Source organism: Triticum urartu, chromosome 3A (assembly GCF_056163025.1).
Source record: "Triticum urartu cultivar PI428250 chromosome 3A, HENAU_Tu73, whole genome shotgun sequence".
NCBI classification, from domain to species: Eukaryota; Viridiplantae; Streptophyta; class Magnoliopsida; order Poales; family Poaceae; genus Triticum; species Triticum urartu.
This window is the reverse complement of record NC_141875.1, coordinates 16,087,013-16,114,808: the sequence shown is the minus strand read 5'-3', so window position 1 is coordinate 16,114,808 and position 27,796 is coordinate 16,087,013. Positions and strand designations below refer to the sequence as shown.

Genomic DNA, 27,796 nt, shown 5'->3' with positions numbered 1-27,796 from the left:
GAGGATCCGGTGGCGTCAACGGCGGCTCCGGTGGCGTTGATGAGGCCGCGCGGCTCCGTGGCGTTGGGGGCGGCTCCGATGGCGTCGACGGCGCACGGCTCTGGTGGCTCCGGGGGCGTCGACGTCGGCAGGAGACGGCGGCGAAGTGGGGCGACGACGAATCGGGGAGACGGCGGCGGGGTGGGTCTAAAGATTTGGGGGGCAAGTGGTGGCCAGGGGGGAAACTATTTTTTGGTTAAGTCAAAACTAGCGGTAGCGCGTTTCGCAAAACGCGCTATAGCTAAAGTAGCTATAGCGATTTTTCCAAAACGCGCTACTATACATATGTAAGTTTCTCTCTTTTTTATTTCCTTTTCTATTTCTATACCGGGGGTCCTCGAAACGCGCTGCAGCTGCGTTAGCTACAGCGCCTCTTACTAACACACGCTACAGCTAAGCCTTTCTCTGTTTTTTCGCTTTTTCATTTATTTTGCTTTACATTTTATTTTTTTTTCTTTCTCCTTTTTCTGTTTCTTTCATTTTCATTTACTTTTCTATTTGTTTTTCATTTTATTTTATTTTCATTAGCAGTAGCGCTGTTACAGGAAAACGCGCTGCTACTCATGCCCTAGCGGTAGCGCGCTTCCTGCAAGGCCGCTACTGCTATGCGTAGCCCATCGTTCCAGCAATGGGAATATTAGTAGTAGCGTTTTTACGGGCACGCGCGCTACTGCTAGAATCGTATCTGCAGCGCGGTTTATTCTGAACCGCTACTGCTATCTAGCACTAGCGTCCTTTTTTAACCCGCGCTGTTGCTAAATTTCTGTGTATAAGGTTTTTCCTAGTAGTGTGAGGAGGGTCCTGGCAACCAGTTTTTTCGTGTTTAATGGGTAGGCTATGGAAAGTCTATCATCAGGGCGTTCCGTTAGCATCTTCTTTTGAGAGTGCAGATTGGTTTGCTGACGAATCATTTGCGCCTGTCAATGGTAGCTATTTCTTTCTTTTTCTCTACTTTTTTCAACTCTTATTTCTTAAAGTCTGTTTATTTATTTTGTGTCTGTTGTATTTTGCATTTTTTGGGAACTTTCAGGTGATGAAGCAGACTTTGACCAAGCTCTTTTGAAGTTTTATGTGAACCAAGCTCATTATTTCTCCTTTTGCTTGTTGTTCTTGAGGATGCTATTGTAGCCACTAAAAATCAAGCCAGTTTTGAGTAGAAATTCATATATTCCTGGGCTTCTTATTTTGTTTTGAACTACATGCCTAACTGTGGCTTGAAATTGCTGCTGGTGTTCATAAGATTGCCTTCTGATGCAGCCTCTTGCTGATTTTGTAGGAACCTCTCAATGTCTTCTTCATCGAGGTATTCATTGTCTGTGTCTTGTTCATGTGAGTCCTCTATTTCTCCCCTTTGTCCTTCTTGATTTTGTGTTTGACTTTGATTTAGTTGTTGTGGAACTGGGGTCAGTATCTTCAGGGACCTGCAAAATTATTCTTTTTGTGTCCGTTTTAATTTTCAAACAGGTTTGTACAAATACGTTCATATTCTATTTGTGACTTTGATTTATCTATTTATGTGGCTACCTGTTCCAAACTGATGTTGTCAAACATGTGTGCCTCCTAGGGATTAGGTTATGTTGTGCCTTCTTCGCTTGCTGTAGCTTCATAATGCATTTCCTGCAATGTCTGCAGTGTAAGTGAGATGTTACTTTCTCTCTTTTTTCTCAGTTCAGATATGGGTTATTCAGTACTAGTTTTCCTCTCCATCTTGTGTAATGTTTGCAGCACCATCTCCCGAATGTACCTGCGAGTATCATGATTTCTTTTTAATTTAAAACTTCTCCTTCTCACAGATTTGTAGCTATGCAGTATTTAAATTTCATTTTTACCTTGTAGATAATGTCTGAATTGAGAAGCGCTGTGAATGAAAATGATTCCCACAAAACAATTTTTGTTAGCATGAATGTATTGTATATAGCATTTGCCTCTATTGATTTTTGCAATCAGCTTGCTAGTATTTATACATGTCTCACATTTAGAATGAGTTCTTCTTGTGACATTGATAGAAGATCCTCTTCAGTCACTCTTCCTATCACGCTCCCCATATGCAGTATTGAAGATTAAATGTGAGAGAATTTTAATTTTGTAAGCGGCAAACTGTTATCAGTAATAGCTCTTTTCTCTGCATGTATTTCCTAAGCAGAAAACTGTCAATATTAACTTTTTAAGGTCCAAACTACAAATCATTTTTTAAGGAGCAAAGTGTGAGTTCCTGGTTTTGGACACTGTAAATCCTGGGTGGCATGAGGTGTTTTTACATTGTAAATCGGTAGTTTGAATGGTAAATGCTGGGTGCTTACTATGTTTATACAATGTAAATTCCAAGGTCTTTGGACTGTATTTGACATGTATTAAGAATGTAAATTCCAGGGCCATTATACTGAATTTACAGTGTAGATATATGCATTTTTACAGTCTAAATTCCAGGGTTTTAGTACTGAATTTACAGTGCTAAAACTTGGGTATTTACCGTGTAATTACAGGGCCATTATACTGAATTTACAGTGTAAATACTTGTGTATTTACAGTGTAATTACAGGGCCATTGTACTGAATTTACAGTGTAAATACTTGGGTATTTACAGTGTAGTTACAATACAAAGGCCCTGAATACCTTGGGTATTTACACTGTAAATTCATGCATTTGTACAGTGTATGTTGCAGGGTTTTGCATTATATTTACAGTGTAAATTCCAGGGCCATTGTACTGAATTTACAGTGTAGTTACAGGGCCATTCTACTGAATTTACAGTGTAAATACCGGGTATTTACAGTATAATTACAGTACAATCGCCCTGAAAAACACTGTAAATACATGCCTTTGAATAGTGTATGTTCCAGGGTTTGTATTTACAGTGTAAATTTCAGGCCATTGTACTGAATTTACAGTGTAAATACTTGGGTATTTATAGTGTAATTACAGTATAATGACCCTGAATACCTTGTGTATGTTCGAGGGTTTTGCATTGTAATTCCATGGGCTGGTCCCTGTTTGGTGTCGGGTTGTTCTGTGGTTATACAGGTGTCATATGTTCATTTGTGAGGAAATTTGAACGTTGCCGAATTGAAAAACAGTCAAGTGTCAAATAGACACTCCCCTTTTTTTTGTTCACCAAGTTGTTTTTCATCAGAACCTACCAAAGCCAAAGCTCTTCCGAGTTGCTTATCACTGCCGATTTCAATTTGATCAAACTCGGCAGATGGAAGTTTGCCGAGTTCACGACAGATTGAACTCAGCAAAGTCTTGTAACCCAGGACAAAACTAGATTCTAGTAGTCCATGGTTATGGTGCACCAACGAGTTTAGAGCATCTCGAAGATGTGCTAAATTCCAAACCCGCAAAATCAATTTACGATTCGCCGTTAATCGATTTGTGTGCAGTTTATCACCGTCGCAGAACAGACGCCAAAAACGGTAGCAAAATTTAAAACATAGTCTTAAAACAAGCTCCCGCTACATAGATAGTCCGAACCTCACCCGAGTTCACATACACACAAACAAAACTATAAACTTAAGAGGGCGGGTGACGCCTCACGGCTTCACGCTTAGGTAGAACTCGCATGCCAATTGGTAGTGGGTGTAGGCCAGGTCGTAGTTCACCTTCGCCGCCTCGAAGCGCTCGGTGGCACCGTCTTTGCCAGCCTCCAGCTGCCTCCTTCGCGGTGAAGCGCGCGGCCTCCGCCTCACGAAACTTCTTCATCACCGGCTAGAACGGCTCGTAGAGCTCGTCGAAGCGACACCACACGCGGTTCTTTCTACTGCGGGAGAGGGCGCTGTGGTTGCGCGCCTATGCCGTGTGCCACGGCTTGACGGCTGGAGCAATCCTCCGTGTCGTGCCGGCCGCTCATGTGTAGTGGCGATACGCGGAGGCCCCTACGTCTGTGGCCTTCACCCGACATGAGAAGCGTTTGATTCGGCCGGATGCACTCTGTTGGGTATAACCCTAGCTAGCTCTCACTGGTTTTCTGGAACGGCGGTAGACGAAAGCAAATTTTTTTTTTGGAAAAGGAGGAGGACCCCGGCCACTGCACCCGGAAGACCAAAGCAAATAGGGACTTGTATGTTTCTGGCAACGTACGCTACGGCGCCTAACACCCCATTTTTCTCCTCTTATAAATCTGGCTACACCCCAGATCACAACAACCACCTGATCGTGGCCAGCTATGTAGCCTATGAGACGCAGCGCCCAAGCTTTCGTTTCGTACGCACGCACGTACGAGCGCCCATCGACTCACTTGCGTAGACCATCCTCTACGACGCGTTCTAACCAATCCAGCCGCCGCTGCTGCTAACTGATTAAGACTCGATCGCGAGTCTTTCACGCACACACGCACACACCACTGTGACGAACGCGCACACACGCGCGACGCACATCCCCACATAGAGTTTATTCTTGACACGCTCGCCGGAGCAAAGAAATCACGGAAACAGGAGAGCGGCAGAGGGGGCAAGATCTATGCAAGACGGAAACCCTAAAACGCCCCCTCCCAGTACATATAGTGGGAGGGGGCAATTTGTGGGCCGTCCGTATAATGTTTACGGCCAGTGCAAATTGGCCGCTTCTATTCTTGCCTGAAATTACCTAGATACGCTCGGAATCACTAATTAAGGAGTACTCGTTGCAAAGAACACTCCACCTTTCAGGTCGCCACAAGTGGCGCACATGCAGCGCATCACTTGTCGCAACCTGGGAGTTTTTCCTTTTTCGTAGATCCATTTATTCAAAACGTTTTATCTCTTAAACCGTAAGTAACCGATGGCTTGAGGAAAGCTGTGAAAATACAGGTATGTTTTCCACCATACTCAATTTGTTATGTCCAGATGCATAGCTTTCTGAATAAATGCATAGTGTATGTTTACTCACTGTCGTGATCTTTGTACGTCTGTGCCTACACCCTACAGCATGAGCCACTTGATGACCAATCTGCTATTAGATGTTACAAATGTAGATGTAAATATGTTAGTTCTAATGTGGCATCAAAATCCTAATAATTCATACCTGAAATAAAATTGTGATTTATTCACTATCTTACTATCGTATCCGTGTTGAGCACAACCAAACACCTCTCTTTCTGGTGAGGCCAACTATCCAGGATCCTCCAACAAGCTTAAATCCATTGATGATTTTTTGTTAAAGGCTTTGTTCTATGTAGATACTGAAAATAGCAAAGCCAAACTTTTAATCTGGAAATATCACTTAACTTTTGGACTCTCCTTTTCGTATAGGTCTTGGCTGGCATTAACTTTCTTTTTGGTTCAGAACTATGGGCTTTCTTGTGTTTGTTTGTGCATGACTTGCTTCTGATGAACTGTAATTCCAGTGGTGTTGCTACTTGTAACTTAACTTCTACTGATCCATGCCAACCGCATAATTATTTTCTAGCTTAGTTTGTTGAAGACCGTTAGTCCTTTAAAGACCATTAATTAGCTAGCTTGGTTTGGACTTTGGACTCATATCCTGTAGCTAGCTTGCATTTCCTTGACGTCTTATTTGTTGCGACTCCTCATCATTTAGACAAGCAAGAGAATAATGAAATGCATACATGAAGGCTATCTCCCATATTGTTGGATCTGGAGTTTATACTTATGCAATCGTGAAACGAAGACTAAAGTTCAATTTCATATTTTTCCAGAAACTTAAAACAGTGGCATACAATATTGTCTCACTGAACATTACAGGCTCCTGCTTTCTAGAGAGCGGATCATACCTATCTTGTTTGATTTGATGGGGGATATGAAGGAGAGGCAGTCCAAGAGATCCTGTGCAAGGACAACTGAGTTTTTGATTTTCTGTTCTATACCGTTGATATAATTTGACTCTTTATGATTATTTTACATGGACCTATAGCTATGTTGTTTACCTTAGGAGCAGTACCAATCTTGAAACATGTTTCTAATTCAAGAAAAACTTGGGAACATGTATGGATTAACAAATTCTAGGATTTTATCCCTTTTATTGACAAATTGTATAACTTTTGGTCTTATAGAGGTTAGAATTTTTTATCCTGTTCTTTATGGCTTAGGTTCCATCAGTAGTTGTGTACTATCGTTTTGCCGAGATAGGATGCACTATATCAAAATAAGATATAAGCAAAAACTTTGTAGAGGTATATTGGAGGAAGCCAAAATGAACTCAAATGCTTGGGGTAGGGAAATCAATTAAACTTTGCTTCTTTGTTGTTGTTTTGCTTCGTTTACTCTGGTCTCGGCAATTATTACGAGTTTTTGTAGCATGTACCGGGTCTCTGTGTGAAGAAGAGTGCAAAGACATCTGAAGTTCTTAATGCGCTCTGTCGGATGTCCTAATAGTTGTTTCATGCAGGAACAAACTGCAAAAGATATGGAATGGTCTATCTTTGGTGGAAGACAAGTACATATATAAAGTCAACCAGACCAAGTGCCATGTGATTACTACTTCATAAACCAGCTTCAAAAAGAGAGCAATATCAACCCCTACCAGCTATAATTACCCTAAAGGTGTTTTTACAGACCTACCCAATGCAAAGATAATTGGTGACTGGTGCACACGGCAACAAAGACTTTAGCTTCCCCCGCAAAAAATATCTGTAGTATATATCTAATAATATCTATAGTATATATCAGATTAATAATTCTCTCTAATAACATCTGTAGTATATATGTAAATACTCTCAGATTAATTAAAGGAATGTCTGTTGGCATTTAAGTTTTATGTGCTTGCCGACTAAACTGAAACCTTGTAGCGCTGTAAAAACATATTCTGCTTCTCTAACTTAATAGAAATCATTCATGTTCATAACAAATTTTTTGTCATAAATTTGTATGATGGAGACATTATCTCTTATCTGAATTCAGCATGCATGTTCCAAGTTGAAACAATAAGTGAAAATGATAAGGATTCGACGATCTCTGCTCTTCAGCATGAGTAAGATTTTGTGAGTTACTACTCCAGATATGCTACATGTAATAGACATGTACGCATGTATTTAACCATCTAGAAAAGTGGCTGTATTCCTGTTGAAAGCTATATTAAATCCTAAATTTTGACTCTTCGGACGAAATGAAGGTGAGGAACGGCATCTTGCATTGATTGAAAAAAAAACATTTAATAAATATTTTAATTTTTGCAGTAGTTACGACTGTCCGAGCGGAATAAGAGTGAGGGTTGAGAATGAGTGGGATGGGGATTGGGGTTGGTTTGTTTAGTTAGGCCGAACAGGACAGAAAACGTGGCCCAACGCAAACGAGCAGGTATCTGTTTTTCGTTCATCCACAACCCATTCACGTCCCAAATTTGAGCCGGATTTGTGTCCAAATGGATAGGGTATGCCAGTCGGCACGACACACGCCCATGTCCTCCCATTGGTATGCCGGGGCACGACGCACGCCCATGTCCTCCCATTGGTATGCCAGTCGGGGCACGCCCTCCCCATTTCCCCCTTCCCTCCCACCACCCCCCTGCTCCACCCTCCCTTCAAGGCCCAACATGGTAACAAGCCGCTCACCCTCACCCATTGGTTGGACGATCATTTGCAATTGCCCCAAGTAGAAGGAGCAATACGCCACCCAAAATAAGAATGGAGGGTCGGCGACCGTGGTTGAGCATGAAGAAGGGGAGAAGCGGCCGAGGGGCAAGACCAACTCCAAGGTGGACGAAAAGCACGACACAGTGGCATTTTCCTTGCAAGAAACTTTGCAAGGCATGATGACCCAAATGCAAGCAAGGGAGGAGAGGAAGCGCGAAGAGAAAGAGGAGCAAGTACCCTACATTGAGATACAATAGAAAAAGCTCGAGATTGAGGAGAACGTCCAAACCAAGAAGCTCGAGATTTGAGGCGGACAATGCAAAGACAAAGTAAAATAGGTGGTGCTCGCTTTCACGGCGAAGGAGGTGGAGATCATGACCGTGGACTTGACAAAGATGTCCCCGAGGAAAAGGTTGTGGTTCAAGAAGAAGTAAAAGGAGATGCTCGAGCTAGATGATTGAGCTATGACCAAGAGCGCCATCATTTTTTGTATGTCGGCTTGTGTGCCGACATGACCTAGGGACGTGATGCAAGAACTATGGCCCTTTTTTGGGTGTTGGCAAGTGTGTCGGCCGCTAGCACTCTGGTCGGCAAGAACTATGGCCACTGGCATGTCTATGGGCTTGCCTTAATTTTCGATTTCAAATTTCTTAAAAAAAACACTACGCCCGAACGAGATGGGTCGGCCGGTTGGGTACACCGGCCAGATTTGGTTAGGCGTGGCCAGACGCCACCCCTTTGGCCGATCCTAACAGACAGAATCCACACAAAACGGATGCCCATTTAGGGTCATGCATTGGAGTTGGCCTTTTGGCTGTCTGGGCGGAATAATGTCCCTACATTAGAAAATGTGGCAAAATGCATTTCACTAAGATGGCTTTGCAGAAAATTTCATGAACGAGTTGTTCATATTTTTTTCATCAAGTCGTAACTTTTTTTGTTAGGATAGAAGGGTAAATCCATTTGATGGTTGCTTCAAGGGTCAATGACAGACACGATGACGTATCAGTTGCATGTCCAACAACAAACATCATATATTTTTTTGTGGTGATGCACGACATTCAATCGTATATTCCAACATGGAAATGGCTTAGGGGGCATCGGATCTGGCTTCTTGGCTCGGGAATGTCACAGGCGGCGGACGCTCCCCCCCCCCCCCCTCCCCTTGATGGAGGCGGAAGATCGACACGAACAAGAGGGGATTTGGGCGGAGAGTGGGTTGGTTGACAGGGGGCTCCTCCTTTGCAGACCGTGGGGAGGTATGACGTGAAGGAGAGAGGGTGTCGTGGTGAAGGTGAGGTGAGTCTCATTCAGTTTTAAAGGAGAGGACTCCAGCGAGAAATGCGCTGCTACAGCAGGAAACCGAGGGGGAAGGGGAGGCTCCAACAAGAAATGGGAAAGAGTGAATTATGGGGTGGAGTTTTTGTGTCCGGACCGTGTGTTGGAGCTAACATGATGGATAGTCCGGACGAAGGCAGGATTTTGGGGAGCCTGCTGGGCGCCTGTTTGATGTTCGAACACGTCCAGACGTATGAGGGAGAAATGAGCGTCAATCTTAAAGATGACCTTAATTACTTATTGGTTCATTTATACGTTGGAGCCCGTAGCAACGCACGGGCATTCTACTAGTATCAGTTAAGACCGACAGTACCCAGGAGGCGGGGGAGGTTTCCGCTTTCATCTATTCCGATTCCCAGGAAACCATAATTCAAGTTGAAGTGCAAGTTAATGGGGGAAACTATAAATAAGTTGGCTGATTTTATTTTTCACCCGCCAAAGAAAAGGATTTTTTTTTAGGGGTCAGTACCCCCCTTCTGTTTCTATGAAAATCGACAACCGCTGAAAGAAATTTCAAGTGACTTACAAGTAGTACCAAACTTGCAGCTTAATTGTATTGTGTTGTGTGAGCAGGTGTTCACAAAAAACTGGTACTGCTCCATTTTTCGAATCGGAAAATTACCAGCCACCACACGATTCGGAAAAATTATCTATAACCCTCGAGATACTGCCGCTACCTGTGATCAAGCAATCTCATTTAGTGACAGAAAAATGAAAGAGAAGAGACTTACTCTGTTTTGCAAAACAAGAAGAGGCTTACTGTTATTGTGAAACAACAACAGTACAATAGTCCAAAATAGAGTAACTGCAAAAGTTGGTGTTTCAGACTCGATAAGCATGTAATGCACAGAAATGTAATAACACAACTACACAAGTACTACTATTTTATGGTATCTACTATTGTGCAGTAGCCTTCGATGGGACTGCCAAGCCTTTTTTAAATTCGGAATAAATATCGAAGATCGGATACAGTCAGACGACTCGGACCTTGACCATGAATGGTGACTTTAAGCATGATACCATTTGCATCATCAGAAACCTTTCCCTTGGGAAGTATTAAGTCATACAGTGTCGGAAGCCCATCAGAGAGTGAAGAGCTCCTTATGCCCGAGCTTGTACTTGCACGATAGCCTGTCGTTTTGCAGTCATGACTCATTTTATATCTGAACTTGGATTCCGTCCAGTTTGGTTCGATGCACACGACTGAGATGGCATGTCCAAAAGGCTGTGATGTCATGCGGAGCAAGACAAAGTAGTTGTTCCTGCTGCATTGCAGAACATGTAAGCCTGGCTGTAAGCAGAGAGACACAGTGCCAGAGTCTGGGAGGGTTGTTGACGGACACTTGTGTTGGGTCGTCAAATGGTCCAGGAGCTCTTCTGTTGGTCCAGCAAAGCCACATCCAGACTCTGGGCAGAAGCATGGAGCACGCGGGCATGCCTTCTTGTGTTCTTCTTTCTTGTAGTAGGTGACCTTCTCCGAACATCCATACTTGTCATTGGAGCAAGATACTGTGACCGACCGGACAACATGTTCCATCCCAAAGCAGCGCTGGAATGAAGTTTCTACAAAACATAAGTTACACTTGTTGTCCAGTCGATCCTCACAGCAATCCTCGCATATGAAATGCCCCACGGAGCACTGTGGAACAGAAAGAATTAATTGGGTCCTGTGAGGATTACTTGCAACGTAAATATATTTTAATTTTGAGAAACATAAAACAACATGATAGTTCATTGTTTGAGTTAAGGTATTATCCTAGGTTCACATGAAACACTTCCTTGCCATAGCACTACGTCCAGCTTCAAAAGCTCTTATTTTATCTTAATCTTTATCACAAATGACATAAAAGCTCAAGCTCAAAGAAGAGCCAACAGATAGTGCATTTACCTGGAATATTGGTGACCTGAGGGGCTCAGAGCAGATAGTGCAGTCAAGGAACTCCAGCCCTACGGTGCCATTCAGCCTCTTGGCACTGCTCTCTCCCTCTTGCTGCGCTTCAGCTTTCCTCTTGCTCGAGCCACTACCATCCATCGCCAACAAAATTCCAAGATGCCCACCACACGGAAAAAAATCTGGTACGACCGGGTCGCACAAGGCCAAACGGGAGACCACCTCGCGCGCATGACATCTGGCAGCACGAATCTCAGCGCAGAGTCACCTTATCCCGAACCGAAGACCAGGGCGAGCGTGCATCAAATCCCTAGCCCAACTCCTCCGACGCCCCCAATTCCGGCCGCCGGCATGATTCGCTCCGGCTGCTCGCCACATCGCCGCTGGTGTGCTCCTCGACGCTGGACCCAACTCCCCTGCTCGACGTCCTCCATTCCCGCGGGCACGGCCGCGTTCGTTGGCGGCCCAGGTCGCGGCACCGTCGTAGCTGCTCGTCGGCCTGCTCCTCGACGCCGACTTGCTCGTGGCTCTCCATCCCCGCCGGCACCCACCATGTTTTCCGGCGGCCAAGCTCGCGGCGCCACACCATCTACCCTTGTCATGCCGCTGCCCATGGCAATGCTCCTCGGCCACATTCGCAGCGCTGCCGGCTTATTGTACAGGCTTCATACGCCCCTTGGCTCCGGCCAACCGTTTCGACGCTGCTGTGTCACCCTGGTCGCTTCTCGGCAAACAACATCAACTAACAAGTTCCTGTAGATTTTTGTGTGTGATTTGAGCTGTAAAAGCCTGAACAAAGGCAACTATTCTGTATTTTCCTGTCTGAATTTTATTCTCTTACAAGACTGGCCTATGTTGTAAACGAATTTCTGTGTGAATGAAAGCTTGTGGAATTTGCAATGTATAGTTGTTCTTGTCCACTCATCATATAATGTGTTGCGACATTTTCAGTGTATTTGTGCTGTTGAACATACTGATCACTTGTTTCCTTCCAATATCTGGTAAGGCACCAAGTATATGCACCCTTGTGTGTGTTGTACAACTGATCAGTTCACAGAGACAAAAGAAACTTTGTAGAAACCATTGTCAGGTGAAACACTAGCATATAACAGCAGAAGAAAATGATAGCTTCAGTTTGTGTTGCAACAAGTAAATAGAACCATTTGACATGAATAAAACAAGATTTGCAATGTATATGTTGGTGTCCATTTTGCATTTGCCCTGATAATCTGATACGGTGTCAACTGTTGGCATGAACAAACATTCATGGTTTGCTACAGAGGAAAATGATAGCTTCAGTTTTATATTGCAGCAAGTAAATAGCACCATTTGCCAGGTGAAATACACACATAGCAGCAGAAGAAAATGATAGCTTCAGGTGAAACACTAGCACATAGCAGTAGAAGAAAATGATACCTTCAGTTTAATAGAATATATGTTTGATAATAGATGTTCAGCATTGTCAGGTGACACACACATAGCAGCAAAATAAAAGGATAGCTCCAGTTTTATGCTAAACCAAATACATAAACCATATAGCTGACATGCCCAGCTAACTAGCAGTGAGGAACCAACAAGACATTATACATCAACGCACGATCGGGCTCGTCACGGCTGAAACCTTGATGTACTAGCACCACCGTTGAAATCCAGTTGACGAGCGGCCGGCGGTGTTGTGCCATCTCCATGAGCCTCAAGCAATAGTCTTGTGAATTCTCCTTGGATAGGTTGACCTAAAAATGATGGATACTCTCCAAATGCCATGGATATTGATGGATTTATAGTACCACCAAAATCATATTCCGAAGGGCCAACTGCGGACGGACCAAACACGGACTCCTTTGCTGGATAGTTTGTACCTTTTCCTGCAAATTGTATGTAGATATAAGAAATAGAAATGAAACATTGCTACTTATTCACACAGAACAAGCAAAGGTACCTTTTTTTTGCCTTTCTTTGCTCCCTCTAGCACATCTTTTGATCTTTTTTGCTTTGAACCTTTTATTCGTTCAGGAGCTCTAAATGGCACCTTTGTTTTTGCAACATATCCAGTCATTTCGGAGGAACTTTCAAAGTCCTCATCTTCACCCAAGTTTAAATTGCTAAGTAATTCTAGTGCTTACAAAGCCAACTTATCAATACCATTGTTGAGATGTGTAAGAACCTCCTTTGATGTTTTGCACTTCAATGCAAGTGGAATCATCTTTCGAGAAGTATGTGCAAACATGGATTCTAAGCTATCATTGCAATTCAGTTTTGATGTAGAAATTTCTTGTTTTGCATACTTCATCCATCTGTTCGATATGTACTGACTTGGCAGGATGATGATATTGCAGCATGTGAAAACCTTATTATCGTGCTTGCACAATATACCTACAACATTTAGAGCAATTTCAGAAGGGTTGCACAATATACATACAACATTTAGAACAATTTTAGGCAAACGCGGAAGAATGTATTACGTACCTACACAACCATACAATTTGCATGAACAAGATATCTCCAAAGTAGTTGGGTTGAAAGCCACTATGGCTTCATCATTCTTGTACTCGAAAGATGTCACCTTGTAAGTGCTAATTGTGCCATCGGTGCTCAGGAAAATACATGATAAACTGAACTGCTTCTTGAATTCCTCTTGAAACTCAGAATAGAGTGTCCTAGTATATGATTCAGCCGCAGTCTTCAACAAAGGTAGGTTTGGTAGGCAGGGTACTGGAATGGTATGGCGTGACTTGTAGTCTTCGTATTTTTCTTTCCGGCAAAGACGAGCAATGCACTTATCATATGCTTCTATCAATTCAGAAAGACAAAGCCTTTTGCGGAAAGTTTTCTTGAACACGTTGTTCATTCCTTCACTCCTTTGGGTTGATGTCATATATGCACTAAAAGAATCCCGACGATATATAGTAGCCCACTTCTCACGCAACTTGTACAGATTTCTTATCCAAGAATTATCCTCAATCTGATACTTAAGCAATAGCTCATGCCATCTATTCTCAAAATGTGCCAGTGATCTATCTTCATACACACACCTTTTGAATTCTTTAAGAAAATTATCATTGTCGCTGATTACTTGACTTAGATGTTTTGCAGCATTTTGATACAAATGCCATAAACAAAGACGATGTCGTGTTCTTGGGAAAACCCTTCCAATAGCATTTATAATGGCGGCACATTGATCGGTGAATATTGTTTCAGGCTGCTTACCAGACATAGCTTGTAGAAAGGTTCTAAAAACCCACTCAAAGGTATCTGCAGATTCATTAGATAGTAGTGCTGCACCAAAAAGAATAGTCTGCTTGTGATGATTAACACCAATAAACGGAGCAAATGGCATTTGAAACTTATTTGTTGAAAATGTGGTGTCAAAGGAAAGGGCATCTCCAAAGACAGAATAGTCCATGATAGCTTGTCCATCAGTCCAAATAATGTTCATTATTGTACCATCATCATCATCTAACTGCATGGCATAGAAAAACGAAGGGTCCTCAGCTTGCTTGTTCTTTAGATACTCCATTAATGTTTGTGCATCTTTGGTTTCCAAATACTTTGAGCGCTCACTTCGCAAATAATTGTTGCAATCCATTTGCAAGAATGGTATAGCATCTTTACCATACCAAAGCTCGCAAAAATCATATATTTCAGCTTGTTTAATTCCCGATGTCCTCATTTGCTTAATCATGTGGCGATCAACATCTAAGAGTTGACGCTGCGATCTAAGCATGTGCCTCTTATCTGGACTTACAAGCTGGTGATTGTGGTCGAGCGTAACTTTCTGAGCAGTCCAAATTCCCTCTTGATTGATGCTGAATTGAACTCGAGCCATACAATTAGTCCTCGAAATAGCTTGTTCTTTCTTGGCCACACGTGTTGGATTAGCATTTTTCACACCTGCCTTGCTACAAACAAAATATCTGGAACTTAAAGTCCCATCAGCTCTAAACTTCAAGTGGCACTTCCTAATGCTAAATCCCTTGGTTTGAGCATAAGAATTGTAAAATTGGTACGCCTCTTCTTCAGACTGAAAGCACTTCCCAACTCTTGGAGCATTATCTGCATCTTGTATGTCTTGATTATTCAATGGTGTGTTGCTCATTCTCCGCTGGCCATTAGTCTCAGTTCTTGGCAATTGCTGCAAGGTAATTGAATCAATCAAGAGATGCTTCAGGAAGAGAGGATCGTGCTAGCTGTTGCATGCGTACTGGTTACTGAACTTACCATGGTCGGAGTAGCTGTGGGCAGAGAGGATTCTGGAGCAGAGGCCGCCGGTGTGCTGCTCATCGAGGGCTGGCCATTAGTCTCAGTCGTTGAAAATTGCTGCAAGGTAATTGAATCAATCAAAATAGGCTTCAGGAAGAGGGGATTGTGCTTGGTGTGGCATGTGTACTGATTATTTTACCCTGATTGGAGTAGCCGTGGGCAGAGAGGTGGTCTCCCGATCCAGTGCCTCCTTGCCCTCGTCGGGCTGCGCCATCTTGGCACGCCGTCGCCGGCGAGATGGAAGAGACGGAGATGGGTTTTTTTCGTTTTGGAAGATGAAACAGATTAGAAGCTGAAAGGACGGGGCGTGGGAAACGGAAGTGGGGTGGGCTGGGCTGGAAGCCAGGCGAACGCTGCTTTGAGATTCGTACGCCAGATGTCATGCGCTCGAGGTGGTCTCCCGTTTGGCCTCGTGCGACCCGGTCGTACAAGATTTTTTTCCCCGGTGGAAGTCACGCGTAGATGTCGACGTGGCAGTGAAGAAGTTCACGCGTAATGATGACCGCTGCTACGACGACTTCCTGGCAGAGGTTCATGTTATCAACCGTCTGCGTCACCGAAACATCGTGCCACTCGTCGGTATGAAAGTTCTTCACCATTCAATCATATTATTTGTCGTGTATATTTTGGTGTTTTCCTTTTCTAAGCAATAATTAATATCAGGTTGGTGCTATAAGAAAGGTGAACTCCTGCTCATCTACGAGTACATGCCAAATGGCAGCCTGGACCAGCACCTGTTTGGCAGGCGCGAAACCCCGCAGCAGTCAGTCACCCTCCTAGGATGGCCCGCTATGACATCATCATGGATGTCGCTGCAGGGCTCCACTACGTCCACCACGAGCACGAGCACATGGTGCTCCACCGCGATATCAAGGCGAGCAACATCATGCTCGACTCTTCCTTCCATGGCCGCCTCGGTGACTTCGGCCTTGCCCGCATCATCACTTGCTTGGACAAGAACTCCTACACGGATATAGGCGTCGCGGGGACATGAGGCTTCGTAGCACCGGAGTACTCGATGAGCCGCAAGGCCACACGCAAGACCGACATTTACGCGCTTGGGGTGCTAATCCTTGAGGTTGTCACCGGAAAGCGGGCACTCAATGGCTACCATGAGTCCTTTCAACTGCTAGCTGACTGGGTCTGGACAGCTCACCGGGAGGGGAGACTGCTCGAAGCTGTGGACGACGAGGTGGTTGGAGAGTTTGACGATGATGATGCTAGTCGCTTGCTGCTTCTTGGGTTGGCGTGCACCAACCCCAACCCGCCGGACCGCCCAAGCATGGCAGAGGTGGTGCATATCGTTGCCAAATCCACGCCCTTGCCGCACGTGCCACTAGAGAAACCAACCTTCGTGTGGCCGCCAGAAGGCGGCTGGATCCCCTTGGAATTTGATGAACCAGTGATGATCACAAGCACACAATGGGAGGATGGCTCGTCGGTGAGCAGCAGTGATGCCCTGGGGGCGACAACAACCTAGCGACCCATTGCCATCGCCTTCATTTCATATGTGTTAAAGATTATGTCGCTATTTCCTTAAAGAAAAGAGTGTGTATATGTACTTTTCATCCATTTCTCTACTATACTTCCTTGGTTCACAAATATAAAATATTTTGATATTTCAATATGGACTAGATACGGACTAAAATGGGTGAACAAACATTCTAAAACATGTCTCAAAAGGTTAAAACATCTTATATTTGTGAACAGAGGGAGTACATATCATCCATCTATGGTCCATCCTACCTAGCTAAGGGAATGTAAAATGCAAGATATTTGCTAAAAGATTTTAATACCTACAACAGAGAGTGATTCGTATAGCTGCTTAACTGCTTTAAAACCTAAGGAGGTTGCAGCCGGAACCCCACAAGCAGCGGTTGGCATCCAAGCAAAAGTTAGCACATGTTGCCCTTCTTAGGCTATTCATAGTGGAGAGTATCATATATATATTAGTATCATGCATATGATACTAGTGTATGATACTACCTTCATAGTGTATAGTATCATAGGGTAGTATCATAGATTATTATTTATTGTCATGCATGACACAAAATAGCATATCATTTAATATGATACGGTATCTATCTATGTTACTCTAGTCCTCTCTCTCTTCTTTAATTCTTTACCACATGTGTATGATACTAGCTAAGATACCACCACTATGGCCGGCTTTAAGCACCCCGCCAAGCGACGGGCTAAATAAGACCCGGTTTTTTATGAAGCACCGACGTATATACATGCACCTGCTCTGTACTGGGCCTAATTGTTTGTATGACATCTCCTTAACTTATAGTTAAAAGATGTCTCACTTTGAAAGTTGCGGGATTGTTATCACATGCGTTTATAACGTGTCATTGGGTTAACTTATTAATTGATAGTTTCTTAAAAAACAATTTACGGGATAGTTAAACCAGCACAACGCAATCAAAGCTTAATGAGTGGAACTGAAGAAATAGATAGTCTTTTCTTTAGAAACGGGAGAAGAGACCGGCCTGCCGGAGTGGAGACTTCATTAGTATTACTGTACCTACTCATCCAGCAAGATATTGAGACGACCAAAGGTCACGCTCTAATTAGGTCAGCTGATGTGCTCGTATTGGCTGAGGTATTACGATGAAAAATGGGTGCAAGGAAGTTTCCTCGAAGTTGCTCTAGTTGGAGCAGAGTCCATGGAGCCCCGTAAACCGTTATCGTCTCCTCTTACCTCTCGTGCACGGAAACCTCCTCCTCCTTCATTTATCCACTAGACCTGCAGCGTTGCCGGGTCCCAACGCTTGGGCTGAGCGTGTGTACCAGGTATACTATAATTGTGGCACGAGCTTAACATGTTTAACCAGATTAATAACTTGATTTATATGTCCATGACAAAGTAGTAGTAGCATAAAGTTTTGCGGCTTTTGTAGAATTAACTTGTGTTAAGTATTTGTACTAAAGGTAGAGTCCAATTCTAACTCGGCTACCCCCTCCCCCTCCTTCTACCCCTCCCCCTCGTGTCGCCCCCGTGGGCGATCCGGGGCGAAACCCTAGCCGTCGCCACTCGAACCTCGCCCACCTCTTCTCCCACCTCGCTGCCGTCAGCAGCGCCGTCGGGCAAAACCAGGACGGCGGGGCATCTCTCCCCTTCGAGCGTCACGGCTGGCATGGGACGGCCAGATCGAGAGGAGGCGTCAGGCTAGCGTGGGGTCCGACAGCGAGGCGTGCGGGCAACTCCTGACGGCGGCTTGCGCGGCGCAGCGGCGGCTGTTGGCGCCGCCTCCTCGCAACACCGCTCTTTTTCTACCTTGGTGCTGCCTCTCACAGCTCCCACTCTCTTTCTCTCGTTGTTTCTCTCTTCTTCTCACAAGAGCACAAGAACAAACACACACACACACATGAAACTCTACACACACGCGCAACCAAGGAGAAGACCAGCTGGTGCTTTGCCGGGAGGCTCTCCTCCTTGGTGGAACAAGAGACTACATTGTGTATTTTTCCCAGCCCTCACAGCCTCTTTCTTCTCATTCATTTTCTTAACTTAAGTAGGCAGTACAAGATAAGACCATGCATCCCTGGAATCTCTCCACGATGCACAAGACTCGGCCTCCACGCACTAACCTACTGGCTACATGCACGTCATCCTTTCTCAACGCCCACGCAACCTGGCCATGCAACTCATGCATGCAGCCACTAACTAACTAACTAGTGCATGCACAAATCCTAGCCACTAACACATGACCCAGCCAACACACGCAGCTTAACTACCTTGCCGGATCACCCAGCTCCTCCTCATCGTGCAGCCGGTCACGCTCCAGCTTCATCACATCTTCCCGCTTCTCACGGCGGTCTGGCATCTCGCCTTCTCCACACATCTTTGTTGAAGCTTCGCCGGACTCGCTACTCCCTAGACATCTAAGTTACAAGTAGGACTCAAAACAAATACGCAGATACATAATCAAGATTAAAAAGCTTAACAGCGGCTTGGATGTGTTCTCATGGCGAGGTTGTGGCTGCGTGGTGGGCAAGACCGGGTGGTCGCGGGCACCGCCCGGTTCAGGTTGGATCCCTCTGGATCCGGCGCTTGGACACCGTCAGCCGGTGCGGGGTGTTGGTGTTCGTCGCTGGCCATGTCGGATAGTTGGATCTGGTGCCTAGATATCTACGGTGGTTGTTCTTCTCGATCCTCCTTCTTGGTGGGTTGAGCCCCATGGCACTTTCAGATCTGCACGTTTCGGTTCACGACTCGCTCCCGGATCCGGAGCAGATAGATAACAAAGTGCATGTGCTGCTGGTTAATAAAAACACGAATTTCGATAGGCTGGAGGAAAGATACTATAAGTAGGACTTGGGTGGTATAGGATGGGGACCGAAGGAAACTTTGGCCGGCTAGTTCGGCCCGACATCGGCGACGTTACCCTCCCTGGAGGCGAAGCCGAGGTCCCTCCTATCCACCTCCAAACCCATCCCGGACAAAAGTCCAAAATTTCGTCTGGATTGGGCGGTGGCATTGTCCAGCGCATCGTATCCTCCATGGAGGCGCCGTCCATCCTTGAAATGGCGCTAACTTTTTTTCATGGTCTTGTATGACAAATTCATGGCAACGATGTCAAGTTGTTTTGGTTTTCGACAAATTTTGCTTTTTCCGAAGTTTTCTCGGTCAGAAAAGGTTAATAAACCGTAGATATAGTGGTCGGGGCGTGCGGTTTGCGGGCTGCGGAAATTTTTTGTACGGGCCGGGCGAGTATGCGGGCTCTGTTTTGGCCGGAAAATTGGGCCAAGCCCGCATACTCGCCGGAATTTTATAATTTTGCGTCTTTTGCGGGGTCTGCTAGAGTTGCTCTTAAGCATCCCGCCAAGCGGTGGACTAAATAAGACCCCTTTTTTTTATGAAGCACCGATGTATATATATGCACCTGCTTAATTTGTACATGTCCTAATCGTTTGTATGACAACTCCATAACTTATAATTAAAAGATGTCTCACTTTCAAAGTTGCCGGATGGATATCAACCGCATTTATAATTTGTCATTGGGTTAACTTATTAATTGATAGTTTCTTAAAAAACAATTTAAGGGATAGTTAAACCAGCATAACGCAATCAAATCCCAATGAGTGGAACTGAAGAAATAGATCGTCTTTTCTTTAGAAACCGGACAAGAGACCGGCCGGCCGGAGTGGAGACTTCATTAGTAGTAGTACCTACTCATCCAGCAAGATATTAAGACGGCCAAAGGTCACGTCCTAATTAGGTCAGGTGATGTGCTCGGATTGGCTGAGGTATTACGACGAAAAATGGGTGCAAGGAAGTTTCCTCGAAGGTGCTCTAGGTGGAGCGGAGTTCATGGAGCCCCGCAAACCCTTATCATCTCCTCTTACCTCTCCTCACACACTAAAACCTCCTCCTCCTTCATTCATCCTCTAGACCTGCAGCTTTGCCGGGTCACAACGTTTAGGCTAAGCATGTGTACCAGGTATAGTATAATTGTGGCACAACCTTTGCATGTTTAACCAGCTTAATAACTTGATTTACATGCCCATGAGAAAGTAGAAGTATTTAGTATGTCAAAAGCAACAGGGCATAAAGTTTTTCTGCTCCTGTAGAATTGACTTGTGTTAAGTATTTGTACTACCGGCCACTCAAGTTTAGCCACTCAATTGTGTCAAGTATCTGTATAGGGCATAAGTTTAGACAGCCTATTGTAGAATTGACTTGTGTCAAGTATCTGTGCTATCGGAAGCGCGCGGTGCCATACACTAAAAATACTAGGTGATACCCCGCGCGTTGCCGCGGGATTCTATAGAGGAAGGTTGATGCAATGATAAATATTAAAAATCATCAAGGGGTATTTACGTTTCTTGATTGGATTAATGATTTGACTGGAACTGTTGTTGGCGTATTCGATGTACCCCACGCATTGTGGCGGAAGATGGATAGCTATACATGAATGACATTAATTGTGTACCGAGGTGACATGTTAGATTAATTATACGATAGTTGGATGTTCAAATATATCATACCATAAAACGGAGTGAAAAGTTTGGAGATGACTGAAACTTCTGAATGTGAAAAATGATTAACTAAATGCACACTTAAGTGCAGTAATGTAATGTACAATCGAGAAATATTGTTATAAATATTTCCAATTCACCAACAAATCATTAGATCTTGACATTTTTCACGCATTGTAGTGGGGAGAGAAAGGCCATCTCATTATACATATGGCACATTGTTTGATATATGACAATTGATCTTATAGCATGTTTATGTACACAGAAGTTAGTCCTCTTGTTTAGTATATGCAACTTTAAAAAGAAGGTAGCAGGCCATAAGACCATCAAAGCCAAGAAACCGTACTATATAATCTACATAGGAGTAATGATGGAAAAAAACTTGTCTTTTACATATAATTACTTGCTAACATATAGTTGCAACTTAGAAAATTCATTGATGGACAACAATTTTAATATTAAATCTCTTCACTGTAGCTGAATGAAACAAAAACACAAAACTATTAGTAAGATATTTCCAGAAAAAAACAAATGAAATTTTCTAGCGCCTTCCTGTCGAAGTGCTTCAGGAAAGATGTATAATGGAAGGTTAGCTGCTCAAGTATCCGCTCGAATCAAAATTGAAGACCTGGGAGGCAAGAACTCCGACACAATGATTGGCCATGACCCCTATGATAGGTCATTAGTAGCATGAACGGAACTCACGGGAGCAACACATAACTTTTCATTAGTGGTGTTAGATCATATTGGGTGTGATGAACTGGTGACCTGCAAAATCTTATATACCAGCTAGCACACACATACAGATGGACCCCAAAAGGAGGAAGATCAACAGCATCAGTAAAAAAAATTGTGTAAGAAGCATGTACTACATTGGGTAGCAATTGGAATATACCCTAGATAGTCTCTTCAATAGCATGCATTGAAGAAAAATACTTCTCAACATAGCACACTGTATCAGTTTTCTACAGAATAAAGTTGAAGTCGTAATATAAGTTGCCCAACTTGAGGAAATTCCAAATGGAGTTCTGTTATACTTTCAATAGCATGCAAAAAATGATAACCTTACCCTTGTGGCCTCTTTTCGGTCAGTTCATCACGCATGCATATCTAATGTTCTCTCTTCCCCATCTCGGACAAACTGCGTATGTTATATTTTAGTTGTTATTAAACTCTAGCATTGACAGAAAGCAAGAAACTGAATTGTTAATGAAAGTCTAGCTCTCTATTCCCCAACATGTTGTTAGAAACGAATATACTCAATCATACACGAAAACACATACCTATCAGGAAATCATATGGGAACGGAGAAAGGTTGTGTGATCTTTTTATTCGATGAGCAAAACACCTTTGGATCCGAAGCGCCAGATAGCAAATTCATAAACCATGAGCTCGGGGAAAGGAAAGGCTGACTGTGGCTGACAATAGGTAGCATCCACCTACCAGAGTTGACGACCGGAGGCTGGCTCGGAGGGTAGGAGGACCCGAGCAGTCTTCTGTGGTCGATGACGTCCCTTTAAAGACTGTGATTGGTTGCATTTGCAAGGTAATGGGGGGCGGGGTATTGAAGGGAAATGAATGCTGTTGTTTCATGTGTATTAGTGGATGTCGTTTCATGGCAGTGGAAGAGAGAGCGGCGGCGTTGAGAAGAAGACAGAGCGGTGGCAGCGAGCGAAACAGGAAGACGAACCCTGGAAACCTACTGCGAACAGTTATGGAAACCTACTACGAACAGTTATATGGGCTAGCTTGATGACTGCGGGATTTTACTTCCCATGGGCTTGCACGAACAGCCTTCTTAGCAAATCTTAGGGCATCTCTAGCCGTTGGCCCCCTAGAAGGGGCAGAATATCGCCCCTTGGGGGCGCACCGGCGCTAAACCGCGCACCGGGGGCGTGATGCCCCCCCAGTCGTGGCGCTCACGTTATTTTTAAAAAGTCAAATACGGTGCAAACACGACTCAAATTTAACGCAAACATCGGCGAGTTCGTTCAAATTTAAACATAATTTACAAAAAAAGGGAAAAACTACCGCGGGCTACCCCCGCCGTCTCCCTCGCCGCCCGCCCACGCGGTTCTACATGCTGAGGAGGCGGTAGAACCGCGTGTAGTCACCGCCGTCGTCGTCGTTGTCGTCGTCATCGTCGTCGCCCCCGCCGACGCCTCCGCCGTCCCTGCTGCATCCCTCCCCCGGTTGGCGCGGCGGGTTGGACGGTCTGGGGGCGTCGTCGTCGTCGTCGCTGTCGAGGACCACGACGCCGTGCTCGTCCTCGCGCCCACGCTTGTGGGCGGCGATCTCCTCCAGGGCCCGGCGCTGCCGGACCATCTCGTCGCGGAGGTAGTCGTCTCGCGCCCACCGCAGGGCGTCCTCGTCGGAGAAGCCACGCCGGGCTACCTCCTCGTACTCCGCGGGGAGGCCGGGCTCCGGCTTGGGCTCCGGCTTGGGCTCGACGAGGACGAAGCGGCCGGTGGGGGAGGCGTTGTCACCGATGCGGACGCCGGAGCAGCGGGTGCGCGCGCTAACAGGCGCGCCCTAGGGCTCCGGGTTGACGGGGCGCTGGTGGAGGCAACGGGAGCCGCCGGACGAGGAGGAGGACCCCCCGGTCTCCATGCGCCTCGGGGTCCAGGAGCTTCCCCGGCGGCGTGTGAAGGACGGGGGAGCGGGGTACTCGAGGCGCGGCGTGTTGCCGCCCTCGATGTACTCAAGCACGGCCTCCAACGTGCGCCCGGGCACACCCCACCACCGATGCCGTCCGACGGCGTTGAGCCTGCCGGAGGGCTCGACGCCGTTGGTGGCCTCGAGCTGCTCGGCGTGACGGCGGCGGAAGTAGGGCTCCCAGAGCGGGCTGTCGGGGACGTACCGTGGCCCCTCCCTCGCCGCATGCGGCAGGGACGAGCGGATGCGTGCGATCTCCGCACACCGCGCCGCGCCGGTGGGTATCGGGGGCACCGGCACGCCGCCGGCGCTGATCCTCCATGCCCCGGGTACCCGCATGTCCGGCGGGACCGGGTACTCGGCCTCTGTTGGAAATATGCCCTAAAGGCAATAATAAATTGTTTATTATTATATTTCCTTGTTCATGATAATCGTCTATTATCCATGCTAGAATTGTATTGATAGGAAACTCAGATACATGTGTGGATACATAGACAACACCATGTCCCTAGTAAGCCTCTAGTTGACTAGCTCGTTGATCAATAGATGGTTACAGTTTCCTGACCATGGACATTGGATGTCGTTGATAATGGGATCACATCATTAGGAGAATGATGTGATGGACAAGACCCAATCCTAAGCCTAGCACAAAGATCGTGTAGTTTGTATGCTAAAGCTTTTCTGATGTCAAGTATCATTTCCTTAGACCATGAGATTGTGCAACTCCCGGATACCGTAGGAGTGCTTTGGGTGTGCCAAACGTCACAACGTAACTGGGTGGCTATAAAGGTTCACTACAGGTATCTCCGAAAGTGTCTGTTGGGTTGGCATGAATCGAGACTGGGATTTGTCACTCCGTGTAAACGGAGAGGTATCTCTGGGCCCACTCGGTAGGACATCATCATAATGTGCACAATGTGACCAAGGAGTTGATCACGGGATGATGTGTTACGGAACGAGTAAAGAGACTTGCCGGTAACGAGATTGAACAAGGTATCGGATACCGACGATCGAATCTCGGGCAAGTACTATACCGCTAGGCAAAGGGAATTGTATACGGGATTGATTGAATCCTTGACATCGTGGTTCATCCGATGAGATCATCGTGGAACATGTAGGAGCCAACATGGGTATCCAGATCCCGCTGTTGGTTATTGACCGGAGAGTTGTCTCGGCCATGTCTGCATGACTCCCGAGCCCGTAGGGTCTACACACTTAAGGTTCGATGACGCTAGGGTTATAGGGAATAGATGTACGTGGTTACCGAATGTTGTTCGGAGTCCCGGATGAGATCCCGGACGTCACGAGGAGTTCCGGAATGGTCCGGAGGTAAAGATTTATATATAGGAAGTCATCATACGGTCACCGGAATAATTCGGGGGTTACCGGTATTGTATCGGGACCACCGGAGGGGTTCCAGGGGGTCCACCGGGAGGGTCCACCTGCCCCGGAGGGCCCTATGGGCTGTATGTGGAGAGGGACCAGCCCCTTAGTGGGCTGGGCGCCTCCCCCCTAGGGCCCATGGGCCTAGGGTTTGGGGGAACCCTAAAGGGGGGGCGCCCCCTTGCCTTGGGGGGCAAGGCAACCCCCCTTGGCCGCCGCCCCCTCCTCAGATTGGATCTGAGGGGGCCGGCCCCCCTTTCTCTTGCCCCTATATATATGTGGGAGGTGGGAGGGCAGCCGCACCCAAGTCCTCCTCTTCTCCCGCGGTGCTTGGCGAAGCCCTGCAGGATTGCCACGCTCCTCCTTCACCACCATGCCGTCGTGCTGCTGCTGGATGGAGTCTTCCCCAGCCTCTCATTCTCCCCTTCCTGGATCAAGGCGTAGGAGACGTCACCGGGCTGTACATGTGTTGAACGCGGAGGTGCCATCCGTTCGGCACTAGGATCATCGGTGATTTGAATCACGACGAGTACGACTCCATCAACTCCGTTCACTTGAACGCTTCCGCTTAGCGATCTACAAGGGTATGTAGATGCACTGTCCTTCCCCTCGTTGCTAGATTACTCCATAGATTGATCTTGGTGATGCGTAGAAAATTTTGAATTTCTGCTACGTTCCCCAACAGTGGCATCATGAGATAGGTCTATGCGTAGTTTCTATGCACGAGTAGAACACAAAGCAGTTGTGGGCGTCGATATTGTCAATTTACTTGCCGTTACTAGTCTTATCTTGATTCGGCGGCATCGTGGGATGAAGCGGCCCGGACCGACCTTACACGTACTCTTACGTGAGACTGGTTCCACCGACTGGCATGCACTAGTTGCATAAGGTGGCTAGCGGGTGTCTGTCTCTCCCACTTTAGTCGGATCGAATTCGATGAAAAGGGTCCTTATGAAGGGTAAATAGAAATTGGCATATCACGTTGTGGTTTTCGCGTAGGTAAGAAACGTTCTTGCTAGAAACCTATAGCAGCCACGTAAAAAACTTGCAACAACAATTAGAGGACGTCTAACTTGTTTTTTGTTTTTGCAGCATATGCCGTGTGATGTGATATGGCCAAAAGGATGTGATGAATGATATATGTGATGTATGAGATTGATCATGTTCTTGTAATAGGAATCATGACTTGCATGTCGATGAGTATGACAACCGGCAGGAGCCATAGGAGTTGTCTTAATTTATTAATGACCTGCGTGTCAACATAAATGTCATGTAATTACTTTACTTTATTGCTAAAGCGTTAGCCATAGTAGTAGAAGTAATAGATGACGAGACAACTATAAGAAGACACGATGATGGAGATCATGGTGTCATACTGGTGACAATGATGATCATGGAGCCCCGAAGATGGAGATCAAAAGGAGCAAAATGATATTGGCCATATCATGTCACTATTTGATTGCATGTGATGTTTATCATGTTTTACATCTTATTTGCTTAGAACGACGCTAGCTTAAATAAGATGACCCCTCACTAAAATTTCAAGAAAAGTGTTCCCCCTAACTGTGCACTGTTGCGAAGGTTCGTTGTTTCGAAGCACCACGTGATGATCGGGTGTGATAGATTCTAACGTTCGAATACAACGGGTGTTGACGAGCCTAGCATGTACAGACATGGCCTTGGGACACATGCGAAATACCTAGGTTGACTTGACGAGCCTAGCATGTACAGACATGGCCTCGGAACACGGAAGACCGAAAGGTCGAACATGAGTCATATAGAAGATATGATCAACATGAGATGTTCACCGTTGATGACTAGTCCGTCTCACGTGATGATCGGACATGGCCTAGTCGATTCGGATCATGTTTCACTTAGATGACTAGAGGGATGTCTATCTGAGTGGGAGTTCATTAAATAATTTGATTAGATGAACTCAATTATCATGAACATAGTCTAAATTGTCTTTGCAAATATGTTGTAGATAAATAGCTCACGTTGTAGCTCCCTGTTTCAATACGTTCCTAGAGAAAGATTAAGTTGAAAGATATTGTAAGCAATGATGCGGACTGGGTCCGTAGTCTGAGGAGTGTCCTCACTGCTACACAGAAGGCTTACGTCTTTGATGCACCGCTCGATGTGCAAACCCCTACAACGTCGTCTGTGGATGTTGTGAACACCTGACAGACACATTCTGATGACTACCTGATAGTTTAGTGCACCATACTTTACGACTTAGAATCGGGATTCCAATGACGTTTTGAACGCCATAGAACATATGAGATGTTCCAAGAGCTGAAATTGGGATTTTAGGCTCATGCCCGTGTTGAGAGGTGTGAGACCTCTGACAAGTTCTTTTGCCAACAAGATGGAGGAGAATAGCTCAGCTAGTGAGCATGTGCTCAGAATGTCTGAGTGCTACAATCACTTAAATCAAGTGGGAGTTAAACTTCCAGATAAGATAGTGATTGATAGAGTTCTCTAGCCACTATCACTAAGCTACTAGATCTTCGTGATGAACTATGACATGCAAGGGATGGAGTTGATCCCGGAGCTGTTCGCGGTGCTTAAGACCGCAAAAGGTAGAAATCAAGGAGCATCAAGTGTTGATGGTTTAACAAGACCACTGGTTTCAAGAAGGGCAAGGGCTAAAAGGGAAACTTCATGGATGGCAAACCAGTTACCGCTCCAGTGAAGGAACCCAAGGTTGAACCCAAACCCGAGACTAAATGCTTCTATTG

At 45.5% G+C, this 27,796-nt stretch overlaps 2 protein-coding genes and 1 pseudogene across 2 annotated transcripts; 1 reads left to right on the top strand and 2 right to left on the bottom strand.

Moving 5' to 3' along the window:
* Positions 1-8,332: 8,332 nt before the first annotated feature.
* On the bottom strand, positions 8,333-10,919 carry LOC147977864 (E3 ubiquitin-protein ligase SINA-like 8). Its single transcript, XM_087514573.1, has 3 exons — positions 10,770-10,919; positions 9,869-10,520; positions 8,333-8,379 (listed from the first exon to the last, which is right to left on the bottom strand). The coding sequence occupies exons 1-3, from the start codon at positions 10,911-10,913 to the stop codon at positions 8,333-8,335; spliced, it is 843 nt and encodes a 280-aa protein (XP_087370699.1). The 5' UTR covers positions 10,914-10,919.
* Positions 10,920-12,380: 1,461 nt separating this feature from the next.
* On the bottom strand, positions 12,381-15,053 carry LOC125517288 (protein FAR1-RELATED SEQUENCE 5-like). The gene is made up of 4 exons (XM_087514572.1): positions 14,991-15,053; positions 13,239-14,904; positions 12,915-13,145; positions 12,381-12,637 (listed from the first exon to the last, which is right to left on the bottom strand). Exons 1-4 carry the CDS (start codon positions 15,051-15,053, stop codon positions 12,381-12,383), a joined length of 2,217 nt encoding a protein of 738 aa, XP_087370698.1.
* A 98-nt stretch (positions 15,054-15,151) lies between these two features.
* LOC147977863 (putative L-type lectin-domain containing receptor kinase S.5) lies at positions 15,152-16,545 on the top strand (annotated as a pseudogene).
* Positions 16,546-27,796: the final 11,251 nt, after the last annotated feature.

Coding starts and splice junctions, on each gene's coding strand:
- LOC125517288 (XM_087514572.1), bottom strand. CDS start 15,053: ATGAGCAGCACACCGGCGGCCTCTGCTCCAGAATCCTCTCTGCCCACA. Junction 14,905..14,990: donor CCACAGCTACTCCGACCATG/GTAAGTTCAGTA, acceptor ATTACCTTGCAG/CAATTGCCAAGAACTGAGAC. Junction 13,146..13,238: donor CAAATTGTATGGTTGTGTAG/GTACGTAATACA, acceptor TAAATGTTGTAG/GTATATTGTGCAAGCACGAT.
- LOC147977864 (XM_087514573.1), bottom strand. CDS start 10,913: ATGGATGGTAGTGGCTCGAGCAAGAGGAAAGCTGAAGCGCAGCAAGAG. Junction 10,521..10,769: donor TCAGGTCACCAATATTCCAG/GTAAATGCACTA, acceptor TCTGTTCCACAG/TGCTCCGTGGGGCATTTCAT. Junction 8,380..9,868: donor AGTCACCATTCATGGTCAAG/GTCCGAGTCGTC, acceptor TTTCTAATGTAG/GGACATTATTCCGCCCAGAC.